This window comes from Schistocerca gregaria, chromosome 2, assembly GCF_023897955.1.
Source record: "Schistocerca gregaria isolate iqSchGreg1 chromosome 2, iqSchGreg1.2, whole genome shotgun sequence".
NCBI classification, from domain to species: domain Eukaryota; kingdom Metazoa; phylum Arthropoda; class Insecta; order Orthoptera; family Acrididae; genus Schistocerca; species Schistocerca gregaria.
The window spans coordinates 777,005,190-777,018,657 of NC_064921.1; the positions used below are offsets into that span (position 1 = coordinate 777,005,190).

Below are 13,468 nucleotides of genomic sequence, written 5' to 3' on the forward strand. Positions count from 1 at the left end.
AATACAAAAGTAATGAGGGAATGCATGGTACACGTCAGATTAACAAAAGTAGTACACTTCTTATAAAATGCAAGAACAGTTTATTTTGTGATTTTGTCCATTTGTGTGCACCTCTCAAGAGTCTGAGCAATGTGGGAGAAACAATGTTTTATATTAATTATAACAGAAAGTGTCATTCTGTGAGTGTGCTTTTGTGAACACAGTATTATTAATTGCAATATGGTTTCCTTTAATTCAGATTACACACTAACCAGTATTATGCTGTGTGTAGAGATATATGTTCATAACAATTGTGTAAAAAATTCTGTTTGGCAATTTTCTAATTGTAAATGCTGCTTTTGGCTTTGTTTGCAATCACTCTTCAGTCAAAAATGTAACTTTTTTCACTATTAACTGCTTTAAGTTTTGGTAATTGAAAGAATTAAGGGCAATAAATGTACCATAGTTAAGGCCTTTTACTGTGTTTTACTGTAATTTAGTAGCTCAAGTCTAACCAGCATGCATTTTGTGTGATTTGTGCTAATTTACCAGCAAGCCAACAAACCAAAACCCAGTCGTGACGGATGGAAAAGAGTGTTATCTGCAGCTCGTAAGAGGGCAGCCATTGCATGTCTGCACAGTGAACCTCTGCATAAGCTTAGGAGGTAACCTTGCCAACATTATTGTATTTTAAAATTCAATTCTGGCTCTTTATCTTACATAATTCACAATTTAAAAACTAAGCGATGGAAAGTCAATGTTGAAGTGTCAACAGTTATGGAAAGGATAGATTGGTACTCACTGTAAAGATTACAGGCTAAGTTGCAGACAGGCACAATGAGAAGACCGTTACATACTAGGCTTTCAGCCAAAGCCTTCATCGAAAAGAGAAGCACACACACACATTCAGACAAGCAAGCACAGGTCACCCATAAATGACCACTATCTCTGGCTGCTCAGCCAGACTGAGTAGCCAGAGATAGCAGTCATGCATGTCTGAGTTGTGCTTGCTTGCATGAATGCATGTGGGTTACTCATTTCTGATGAAGGCTTTGGCTGAAAGCTTAATGTGACAGTCTTTTCATTGTGCTTGTCTCCAACTCATAGTGTCATCTTCTTGGTAAAATTTTAAAAACTTTCATTCTTAATTAAAATTGGTGCAACAGGAATATGGTGTATTATGTACATCCAGGAAAGGAAAACAAATCTCAGAGCACCATCAGCTCCTCATGAAATTAAGACTACAAGCACACCACACCACATTGAAAAGAAAACCAGGTTTAGTTTCAGAACAGCATATTCTTCTGCTAGGCCACCAACTGCAGCATAGTATGCAGAACATACCATTGTAAATTTCTTCTACTTATTAGCAAATATCCTACTGAGTTTGTACCACTTGTTATGTTGTACTGTCACTATGTACATGATCAGTACACATACCATAAGAATATGAAACTGCAGTAAGTGATAACAGCTAAGTAATGTCATTTAAATATTGTGAAGTGCTGTTTACTTGTACAGTGCATTTTAGATCAGCAGATTCGATAACTAAAAGATATTTCCCCTTGCAAGTATATTCATTTAGTATCTCTAATTTATCTGTAACAGTGGTTGCTAATGAATTTTACTGTGTGAGCTGTGAGTGGTTGGAGCGGGGCTGGTCACATGGCGAGCACAGTTGGTGTACTTGTATACTGTAGGGATCACTGCTATAGCACACCAACTTGGCTACTTAGTCCATAATTGAAGACTGAGTGTAGTTAAATTGGAAACATCATTTCTCTATAGTCAATTTTTGCAGGTGCATTACAAGAAAATGAGTTTTATTTTGCACTGTTATTTCAGCTATTGTTACAAATATTTTTAAATTGGGTGTTCCTATGATTCCCCCTTCAAAGACTGTGAAATTTCTGTGTCAACAAACAACAGTGCACTCACTACTCAGGAGTAAAAACTATTCAGTTGAGGTCTAGAACATAAATTTTGTAAATATTTACATTTAGAAAAGTGTGAGTCTTCAGCATGTTGTGTATGCGTTGTTGCTTTCCTTGTTATCATATGTTCTCTTTGTGCAAAAAAATTGCTGTTTTAGCTCTCAAATGCTTTTTTCTTGTTAATCATTTTTTCACAAAACTTTGCTGCTTTCCTTGTTATCATATGTTCTCTTTGTGCAAAACATTTGCTCTTTTAGCTCTCAAATGCTTTTTTCTTGTTAATCATTTTTTCACTAAAGGCTTGATGTCTTACCCATGCAACATATTCTTATATATTTCTTCATCACGTAGCACAGTATATCACCACAAAGGTTTGAAGGGTTCTGTACTTCTTTTTGTAAAGGGACATGCGGAACTAACCGCAACAGGCAGAAGTTGCCTTGTAATGGTGATGGCAGTGACAGTTGACTAGAGCTAAAGATATTAGTGTAACTGATATAGCTCAAAATGAGCATATTTTATTCACAGATCCATTGTGTAACACTCTGAGGGCACAAGTCAGAGAACTAACTTTTTTGAAGAAACCCCTAGCCAATGTAAAGATGTGTGTTGAGTTGGGATTAAAATCCAGACTTTTGCCTTCCATGGCTATTGGTCTTATAGTATGAAATACACAAGGCAGCCTCATGATTCATCTCAAAACTTCAGCCTGCCACTACCTGTTATGCTCTCCAAAGTCCACAAAGGACTGCTGCTGAGAGCACTGTTTGTAAAATAAGGTCTGTGTTCAAATCCCAGTACTGACACACATTTTTAATGTGCATGAAAGTTTCTATAAGCTTATATTACACTGCAGAGGAAAATTTATTTTATGTTTTATGAAGTTCAGCTTTCAGACTTTACACTGTGCAACATTTATTTTATTGCTTAATGAATGCATAACTGCAAGTGCATGGGTAGTTCTGTTTTATCACTATGTAATAAACCTAGTACAACATTGATCAGTTATCTTACTCCAGTTTTATAGTTAAACATTATTCATTGGAGCTGTAGTGTAATTTTGAGAAACATCCTCAGTAATGTAGAATGTAGCAATTACATAAAATTACACTGCCTAGTTATTTAATATCTACATAGTGTACACCTTTACAGTGATTTTTGTATATGTAATGAACTCCCTCTTCAGCAGATTAGTTCACAGAGAGCCTTGCTTTCAGAACCAAGAGTTTTTCCATTTGGTGAAAGTATGGAGAAAGTGGACATAGTCAAGGACTAACTGGGGAAGTTATGTCTTTTATATCTTTTCTTAGCTGAAAGATACCCTTGTTTTGAAATGGTAGCATTTCTTTCAATGATTCTTGTTGCTTGTAAAGAAGATCAGTTCAGTTTGTAATGTGCAATGCTCTACCCATTTACTTCAAAGAATAATAAAAAGTTCCAGTCTGATATTTTTCCCCTCTCACCTTTCAAAATTCCACAGAAACTGTGTCATTAACCCTGTGGAATCAGCATCTTTAGCACTTAAAAAGATATATGCCAATGATTGATTACAGAAAGAAATTTACCACTTCTCAGTGATGTTTTACTGAGATAAGCCTTTTATAAAAATGAAAACTGTATGCTGAACAGGGACATCAAACCAGACCGGTGCTTTTTGTGAGAAATATTGCACTAACAGACACGTCCAAGCATAAATGATAGATTATTGGTTGAAGATCATTGCCATGAGAGAAAAAAAAATTGGACTTTGTGTTAATTCTCTGTAGATTTATTAGCTTACCAAGCAATTAGTAACCACTGTAATAAAGTGAAAGCCAGACATTTCCCACTAAAATTATGTTTATCTGTCATATTATGTGGAGAGTCTCAAAATTTTCCATGGACATTGCAATGCAAATAACATAAGCGCAATTGTCATTTGGAATAGAGTCCTTTGGCAGTATACATTTCATTCATCATGTTCAATAAACACTATCAAGAAGGGGAATGTTCGGGGGTATAGAAGAAGTTGAAGTACACATTTAAAAAATATGAACAAATCATAAAAAATTTAATCTGTACACTGTACTAATAGTGTTTGTTACAGATGCCTTTTTGTAGGAGGGGGAGAGGGGGGGGGCGGGGGGGCAGAGATTAATGTTTAACGTCATCGGCAATGAGGTCATTAGAGACAGATCACGATCTCGGAATTAGGGAAAGATGGGAAAGGAAACCGGCCATGCCCTTTCAAAGGAACCATCCTGGCATTTGCCTGAAACAATTTAGTGAAATCATGGAAAACCTAAATCAGGATGGCCGGAGACAGGTTTGAACCATCGTCCTTCTGAATGTGAGTCCAGGGATTTTTAGTAAAATGTCGTCATGATAAAATTATCACAGATGATGGACTTTTTCTCAAACAATAACCCTGTAATGAAGTTTGAATGTGTTACATTGGCACCAATCAATTTTCACAAAGATTCAATTTGTACCATACTTTTATATAAGTATATGCAATTTAAATGCATTTAGTAATTTCTTGTGGCATTGTTGCAGCAAACTAGAGACTATTATCATTAATAATCAAATAATCCATAACATTGCCTCTGCGTATTGCATACAGGTTGAAACTGAAGGTCTGCTGCTACTAGTCTTTGTGAGTTCAGTCCCAGATACTCATGGTCACATCTCCTTCACTTGTCAAATAAATGTTTCCAGTGCAACTTTCATCTGTCTCCTGTAAGCTGTATACACTTGACGTAGCATAGAATTGATTGGCAGCTACAGAGCCAGTATTTGGGCCTTCTTTCCTAAAATTTATTGCAGGACTTTTGTCTCTGACAACATCTGTGTTTGATTTGTGTGCTCTGCAAGTATAGCAATACATGTGCATTACTTTGTTCTATTTAACACCTCTTTAGCTTTGTTTCTTTCCTTATCAAAGAAGATAAAACAGATGAACACAGAATCTCAGGCCCAAGAGAAAATACAACATATCTGAATGTACATTGTGTAGAGGTCTTACAAACCAGTGATCTGCCTAGTACTATCAAGCCTATATCTATCCATTGTCTAATAGCGAAGAGTAAATCTTCATTGTTTCTCAGTACAATAAAAATACAATCAACTTATTTGTTGTGTACACCTGTGGTAGGTGCCCAATCTAAAAGTAGCAGAGAGTGAACCCCCTGCCACAGATATGTGTACCTAAATGAAAGTGGCCTGCTGGCACTAGCTACACACATTCTTTCACAGGGCAATAACCCATAAACCGAATCACTATGGGAACACATGAGTAGAACAGTAATCATTTATTAAAACAATCACATCACAAAATAGATACTCAACTTCTGCTTTCCAGGCATGGTGCTGATGAACCTAATTTAACCCAACAAATTGTATGTTTTCCAACTGTCTAATTGAAGTTTTGAGAGTTCAAGTTCACGTAAAAAATGTTCGATACTCAGTGTAAACTGTCTGATTACTAGAATGGTCAGTTCTGCAGATATATTGTAGGCATCTGTAAAGAACAGATGTGCAGAACTATAGACGTATATCAGTTGTAGAATTTTGGAACATGTATTATGTTCGAGTATAATGACTTTTCTGGAGACTAGAAATCTACTCTGTAGGAATCAGCATGGGTTTAGAAAAAGACGATCGTGTGAAACCCAGCTCGTGCTATTCGTCCACGAGTATCAGAGGGCCATAGACACTGGTTCCCAGGTAGATGCTGTGTTTCTTGACTTCCGCAAGGCATTCGATACAGTTCCCCACAGTCATTTAATGAACAAAATAAGAGCATATGGACTATCAGACCAATTGTGTGATTGCATTGAAGAGTTCCTAGCTAACAGAACACAGCATGTCATTCTCAATGGGGGAAGTCTTCCGAAGTAAGAGTGATTTCAGGTGTGCCACAGGGAAGTGTCGTAGGAACATTGCTATTCACAATATACATAAATGACCTTGTGGATGACATTGTAAGTTCACTGAGGCTCTTTTTGGATGATGCTGTGGTACATCGAGAGGTTGTAACAATGGAAAATTGTACTGAAATGCAGAAGGATCTGCAGCGAATTGACGCATGGTGCAGGGAATGGCAATTGAATCTCAATGTAGACAAGTGTAATGTGCTGCGAATACATAGAAAGAAATATCCCTTATCATTTAGCTACAATATAGCAGGTCAGCAACTGGAAGCAGTTAATTCTATAAATTATCTGGGAGTACGCATTAGGAGTGATTTAAAATGGAATGATCATATAAAGTTGATCGTCAGTAAAGCAGATGCCAGACTGAGATTCATTGGAAGAATCCTAAGGAAATGCAATCTGAAAACAAAGGAAATAGGTTATAGTACACTTGTTCACCCACTGCTTGAATACTGCTCAGCAGTGTGGGATCCGTACCAAATAGGGTTGATAGAAGAGATAGAGAAGATCCGACAGAGATCAGCATGCTTCTTTACAGGATCATTTAGTAATTCCGAAAGCGTTACAGAAATGATAGATAAACTCCAGTGGAAGACTCTGCAGGAGAGACGCTCAGTAGCTTGGTACGGGCTTTTGTTGAAGTTTCAAGAACATACCTTCACGGAGGAGTCAAGCAGTATATTGCTCCTTCCTATGTATATCTCGCAAAGTGACCATGAGGATAAAATGAGAGAGATTAGATCCCACACAGAGGCATACCGACAATCCTTCTTTCCACGAACATTACGAGACTGGAATAGAAGGGAGAACCGATAGAGGTACTCGAGGTACCCTTCGCCACACACCGTCAGGTAGCTTGCAGAGTATGGATGTAGATGTAGATGTAGAACTATGTTGTTGGTGCTGACAACTGCAGGGTAATAACTCAGTGGTGACTGGAAATGGGACCAATGAGAACTGGCCGAGTGTCAGCCTGCAATCACTTAAATTGTGTGCTTGATGCATGAATGTCATCCTGTGTACTATTTGTAGCGTGCTGAAAAATATTTCTGGATTTCGGCACACTCTTTGATGGCAGTTGTAACTATTGGTGGAGAAAGGCCTTTTTGAAGGTCTTGTAGTGGAAGCACAAAGTAAATTCTCATATGTGTGTCATCTAGTAGGTGGATGACTGTACTTTGTGTGAGATGCCGCGCTGTTACTGCCTGTTAGTGCTGCCCTCAAGGATCAGTGCTGTATATTCATCTGGCAGAGACGCAGCATGATCAGAAACTTAGAGCCTACAGTGATAATTTTGTGGGTAGGTGAAGCAGATGTTGGAAATTACGTGACCCTCACATCTCTGAGCTGTTTATGATGGTACCTGCATTTTTTTAAAAAATCCATTATAGTTCATTTAGTTCAGACCTCAGTTAGTTGTGAAGAACAGTGTAATAATTTAGTTTATTTAATCGTGTTTAAAATAAACTCTGTGGCAATGTCATTGTTACACTCATAACAACAGATTTGATTGTTTTGCTACCATTCTGTTTTAGGCATTCACATATAGCTGGATAAATTTCCATTACTTCCTTTTTAATATTTTTATAAGCATTATTCTCCAGAAGATTACACAACTGCACAAATTATAAAAGAAATGACTGGTGGAATTTAGCAAGCCTTCCATTCAAAAAAATAATAAAAATAAAAAAATCTCACAGTTCATGATTTTTTCCAGAGTAGCTGTTAGCAGCAATCACACTGGAACCAGATCCTCTTCTTTTCCCAGCAAGATGCCCACATCTTAAATAGTAACAATTTTGACACCTAAGTGATCACCGATATTTCCTTGGCGTAGTAAATGTTGATGCTCTTCACGGGTTCTGTGGTCCAACTGGTTGTCACCTTCGGGTGAGATTGCAGGTGCACAGTCATGCCAGTACTCAGGTAACATCAGGTACAGTGGCTCTTTTATACCCTGGGAACAGGCTGCAGTGCTTGTGAGAGAAGTGGAAGGGCTGCCTTCTGTGAAGTGAAGAATTGCAGTGCTGCCACAGTAGAAACTAACATTGCAATTAATCAGAAATTAATATGCAGCCAGTCAAAAACCAGACTATTGTTATTTTATGTCTAATAAAATACGAGGGTTGGAAATTAAATGTGGCAACTATTTATTCACAACCAATACAAAAGAGTTACACGTTGCACCTCTTACTGTCCTTCAAAGTAGTCACCAGTGTTGTGTAGAATTCATTGCCAGCTTACAGGAAAACCTTTATCTCTGTTACTAATGTCACCAGATAAACATTCTTCAATGGATTATGACCTTCATTGAGACAATGTTCAGTGAAGGCAGATTTTTCAGGTTGGAGCAAACGTGTGTGACATTGATGTTCCACAAATTGGTCATGAACCGGTACAAATAGTCCATCCAGTATAAGCCTTTCTGCATTGACAGGAAAATTATATACTCCAGGCTTCGTCAATGCCAAATAATCTTTAACAGATCCGAGAAGGGCTGTAGTTTTGGTCAAAGATGAAAGGATATTCTTAATATCATGTTCCCTGAGGATTCTTGAAGTTTGTGAAGAAATACTCCCCACAAAGTTTAAAAAAGCAAAAAGAATTACGAGTGTCCAGTGTTGATTCACATGGTGGTCGAAACTGGCTAACACAAACAATCTGACGATCTGTATATCGTTTTTGGTTGAAAACAACTTTAAGATAATACAGATCCTCCATCAAATTATCAGGATCCAAAATAGCATGAGCGCTCTTGACCAGTGTTCATAAAACGCCCATGCATTGATGTGGTTGATGGCAACTAGTGGCATGGAGAAAGTGGTCCAAATGTGTAGGTTTAAGAATATACTGTGTCCCAAAGTTCCATTTTTTGTACACTACAACATCCCAAACCGATAATTTGTCATCTTTTTCTATTTCCATCATAAATTTGAAGTTCAAATGAAGACAGTTAAAATGATCTAAAAACCAATGAGGAGCTTCCATTTCATGTATCCAAACAAACAAAATATCATGCATGTATCTCAAAAACCATGTGGGTTTAAGAGAAGAAGTCCTGAGTGTGATATCTTAAAAATATTCCTTGAGAAGATTCACAGTAACAGGGGTATGAAGACTCCCCATAGTCACACAATCAGTTTGTTAAAAAAATGTATCATTAAATAAAAAATATGTCAATGCCAATACATAACGACACAGTTCAGTAGTTTCATCATCCAAAAGCTGACCAATTATCAACAAGGACTCCTCTAAAGGTACCTGAGTGAAGGTATGTTGGTACTGCGAACGGCTGAAAGCAAGGGGAAACTACGGCCATAATTTTTCCCGTGGGCATGAAGCTTTACTGTATGATTAAATGATGATGGCGTCCTCGTGGGTAAAATATTCCGGAGGTAAAATAGTCCCCCACTTGGATCTCCGGGCGGGTACTACTCAAGAGGATGTCATTATCAGGAGAAGGAAAACTGGCGTTCTACGGATCGGAGCGTGGAATGTCAGATCTTTTAATCGGGCAGGGAGGTTAGAAAATTTAAAAAGGGAAATGGATAGGTTAAAGTTAGATATAGTGTGAATTAGTGAAGTTCGGTGGCAGGAAGAACAAGACTTTTGGTCAGGTGAATACAGGGTTATAAACACAAAATCAAATAGGGGTAATGCAGGAGTAGGTTTAATAATGAATAGGAAAATAGGAATGCAGGTAAGTAACTACAAACAGCATAGTGAACGCATTATTGTGGCCAAGATAGGTACGAAGCCCACACCTACTACAGTAGTACAAGTTTATATGCCAACTAGCTCTGCAGATGACAAAGAAATTGAAGAAATGTATGATGAAATAAAAGAAATTATTCAGATAGTGAAGGGAGACGAAAATTTAATAGTCATGGGTGACTGGAATTCGAGTGTAGGAAAAGGGAGAGAAGGAAACGTAGTAGGTGAATACGGATTGGGGCTAAGAAATGAAAGAGGAAGCCACCTGCTAGAATTTTACACAGAGCACAACTTAGTCATAGCTAACACTTGGTTTAAGAACCATGAAAGAAGGTTGTATACATGGAAGAACCCTGGAGATACTAAAAGGTATCAGATAGATTATATAATGGTAAGACAGAGATTTAGGAACTAGGTTTTAAATTGTAAGACATTTCCAGAGGCAGATGTGGACTCTGACCACAATCTATTGGTTATGGCCTGTAGATTAAAACTGAAGAAACTGCAAAAAGGTGACGATTTAAGGAGATGGGACCTGGACAAACTGAAAGAACCAGTGCTTGTACAGAGTTTCAGGGAGAGCATAAGGGAACAATTGACAGGAACGGGGGAAAGAAATACAGTAGAAGAAGAATAGGTTGCTCTGAGGGATGAAGTAGTGAAGGCAGCAGAGGATCAAGTAGGTAAAAAGACGAGGGCTAGTAGAAATCGTTGGGTAACAGAAGAAATATTGAATTTAATTGATGAAAGGAGAAAATGCAAAAATGCAGTAAATGAAGCAGGCAAAAAGGAATACAAACGTTTCAAAAATGAGATCGACAGAAAATGCAAAATGGCTAAGCAGGGATGGCTAGAGGACAAATGTAAGGATGTAGAGGCTTATCTCACTAGGGGTAAGATAGATACTGCCTACAGGAAAATTAAAGAGACCTTTGGAGATAAGAGAACCACTTGTATAAACATCAAGAGCTCAGCTGGAAACCCAGTTCTAAGCAAAGAAGGGACGGCAGAAAGGTGGAAGGAGTATATATAGGGTCTATACAAGGGTGATGTACTTGAGGACAATATTATGGAAATTGAAGAGGATGTAGATGAAGATGAAATGGGAGATACGATATTGCGTGAAGAGTTTGACAGAGCACTGAAAGACCTGAATCGAAATAAGGCCCCCAGAATAGACAACATTCCATTGGAACTACTGACGGCCTTGGGAGAGCCAGTCCTGACAAAACTCTACCTTCTGGTGAGCAAGATGTATGAGACAGGCAAAATACCCTCAGACTTCAAGACGAATATAATAATTCCAATCCCAAAGAAAGCAGGTGTTGACAGATGTGAAAATTACCGAACAATCAGTTTAATAAGCCACAGCTGCAAAATACTAACCTGAATTCTTTACAGATGAATGGAAGAACTAGTAGAAGCCGACCTCGGGGAAGATCAGTTTGGATTCCGTAGAAATGTTGGAACACGTGAGGCAATTCTGACCCTACGACTTATCTTTGAAGCTAGATTAAGGAAGGGCAAACCTACGTTTCTAGCATTTGTAGATTTAGAGAAAGCTTTTGACAATGTTGACTGCAATACTCTCTTTCAAATTCAGGAGGTGGCAGGGGTAAAATACAGGGAGTGAAAAGCTATTTACAATTTGTACAGAAACCAGATTGCAGTTATAAGAGTCGAGGGACATGAAAGAGAAGCAGTGGTTGGGAAGGGAGTAAGACATGGTTGTAGCCTCTCCCCGATGTTATTAAATCTGTATATTGAGCAAGCCGTAAAGGAAACAAAAGAAAAATTCGGAGTAGGTATTAAAATCCATGGAGAAGAAATAAAAACTTTGAGGTTCGCCGATGACATTGTAATTCTGTCAGAGACAGCAAAGGACTTGGAAGAGCAGTTGAATGGAATGGACAGTGTCTTGAAAGGAGGATATAACATGAACATCAACAAAAGCAAAACGAGGATAATGGAATGTAATCAAATTAAGTCTGGTGATGCTGAGGGAATTAGATTAGGAAATGAGACACTTAAAGTAGTAAAGGAGTTTTGCTATTTGAGGAGCAAAATAACTGATGATGGTTGAAGTAGAGAGGATATAAAATGTAGACTGGCAACGGCAAGGTAATCGTTTCTGAAGAAGTGTCAGGAAGTCATTTCTGGAAGTATTTGTATGGAGTGTAGCCATGTACGGAAGTGAAATGTGGACGATAAATAGTTTGGACAAGAAGAGAATAGAAGCTTTCGAAATGTGGTGCTACAGAAGAATGCTGAAGATTAGATGGGTAGATCACATAACTAATGAGGAAGTGTTGAATAGGTTTGGGGAGAAGAGAAGTTTGTGGCACAACTTGACCAGAAGAAGGGATCGGTTGGTAGGACATGTTCTGAGGCATCAAGGGATCACCAATTTAGTATTGGAGGGCAGCGTGGAGGGTAAAAATCGTAGAGGGAGACCAAGAGATGAATACACTTGGTAGATTCAGAAGGATGTAGGTTGCAGTAGGTACTGGGAGATGAAGAAGCTTGCACAGGATAGAGTAGCATGGAGAGCTGCATCAAACCAGTCTCAGGACTGAAGACCACAACAACAACAATGTAAGCTTTCACAGCTGCTACCGACATCTCATAAAACTTACTAGCTAATAGGCTGTGTTCCATATATATAAAGCTTTCTCCTAACGTTTTCTCTGCAGCTGCAGGAGACATCTTCAGAGGTGAAGCAGAGAACTGCAAACAGAACTCGAGGGAGCGCTGAATGAATGGGCAGTCTAGAGGGCACCACAGTCCGTCACGTGATGTCAACTGCGAGACTCCCTCTAGTAACCCCAATATTCTCGATTGAAAGTAATTGATCATCGTTCTTATGTTGCAACATTGCCATCCAATTTTTTTCTAATTTAATACTTTCCTCTTTTCTTTAGAGAAGCTGTTGAGGTTTGTAAACACCATAATAATTTTAACAGAAAAGAGGAAGATGTCAAATGATATAAAATTTGGATGTCAACATTGCAGTGTAAGAATGATAATTGATTACTTTCAATCTAGGCCTTACCAGAGATCCACAGATAATCTTGTAGCCAACATCATTTGGTGGACTTTGGTGCCCTCTACAATGCCTGTATGTTCAGTGCTCCCTTGAGTTCTGGTTGCAGTTTGCCGCTTTACCTCTGAAGATGTCTCCCATTGTTGGAGAGGAAATACATTGACCACAGCCTATTAGCCTGGAAGTTTTATGCGATATTCGGCTATGTTTTAACAGTATTGGCTTTCATAAATTTATTAAATAATATACGAAAAAGGATAACTACATTGGAATGTATTAACACAGTAAACCATTTCTGTAGCTAAATGGTTAACATCACTGCCTTTGGCATGGAAGGACCTGGGTTCGATTCCCAGTACTTTTTCAACTTTCTTGAGGCCAGATTAGGAACTGCTTGAATAAAGAAGCAGCAGCATCAGCAGTATTCATTTACTGACAATAACAATTGGAAAGATTGGCAACATGCTGATTATGAGTCCCATGATCATAGATTGCTCCTTGTACAGCCTTGTAGATAGCAGTTGGCCATTCGGAACAGGCCTAAAGTGTAATCCATGAGGGATGTTGATATCTATACAGTTTACATCAGGAGTGCTACAAGCATGCTAGTAGAGCCAGCCTGTTACATTTCTCTGTGTCTAGGGATGTGATGACATTATCAATTTCTCATTCGAGATCATTAGTGAAGAGTAGTAAAGGATAAAAAACAACCATCATTGATCTGTCTGAACGCTAAGGTTCTCACAAAGAATTGTAGCTGAAATGCAAATTATGTCAGAGCTCTATCAGCATCATAACCAATCTGCTACTGTAATAAGACTCTGACAGATTATCCACATACCGTACGTTGATGGTTAGATGGCGAGCTCCAAACCTCTGAGATA

The 13,468-nt window shown here is 38.3% G+C and overlaps 1 protein-coding gene across 9 annotated transcripts in view; it reads left to right on the forward strand.

The window, feature by feature from the left end:
• Window positions 1–13,468, forward strand: part of LOC126335019 (ryanodine receptor) — a 691,249-nt gene that overhangs the window by 546,585 nt on the left and 131,196 nt on the right. The window contains exon 76 of one of the 9 annotated variants that reach the window (XM_049997848.1): window positions 532–644. The exons of the other annotated variants lie outside the window; for them this stretch is intronic. Coding sequence (XP_049853805.1) covers window positions 532–644 — 113 coding nt within the window. The remainder of the gene's footprint in view (window positions 1–531; window positions 645–13,468) is intronic. 9 annotated transcript variants of the gene reach the window in all.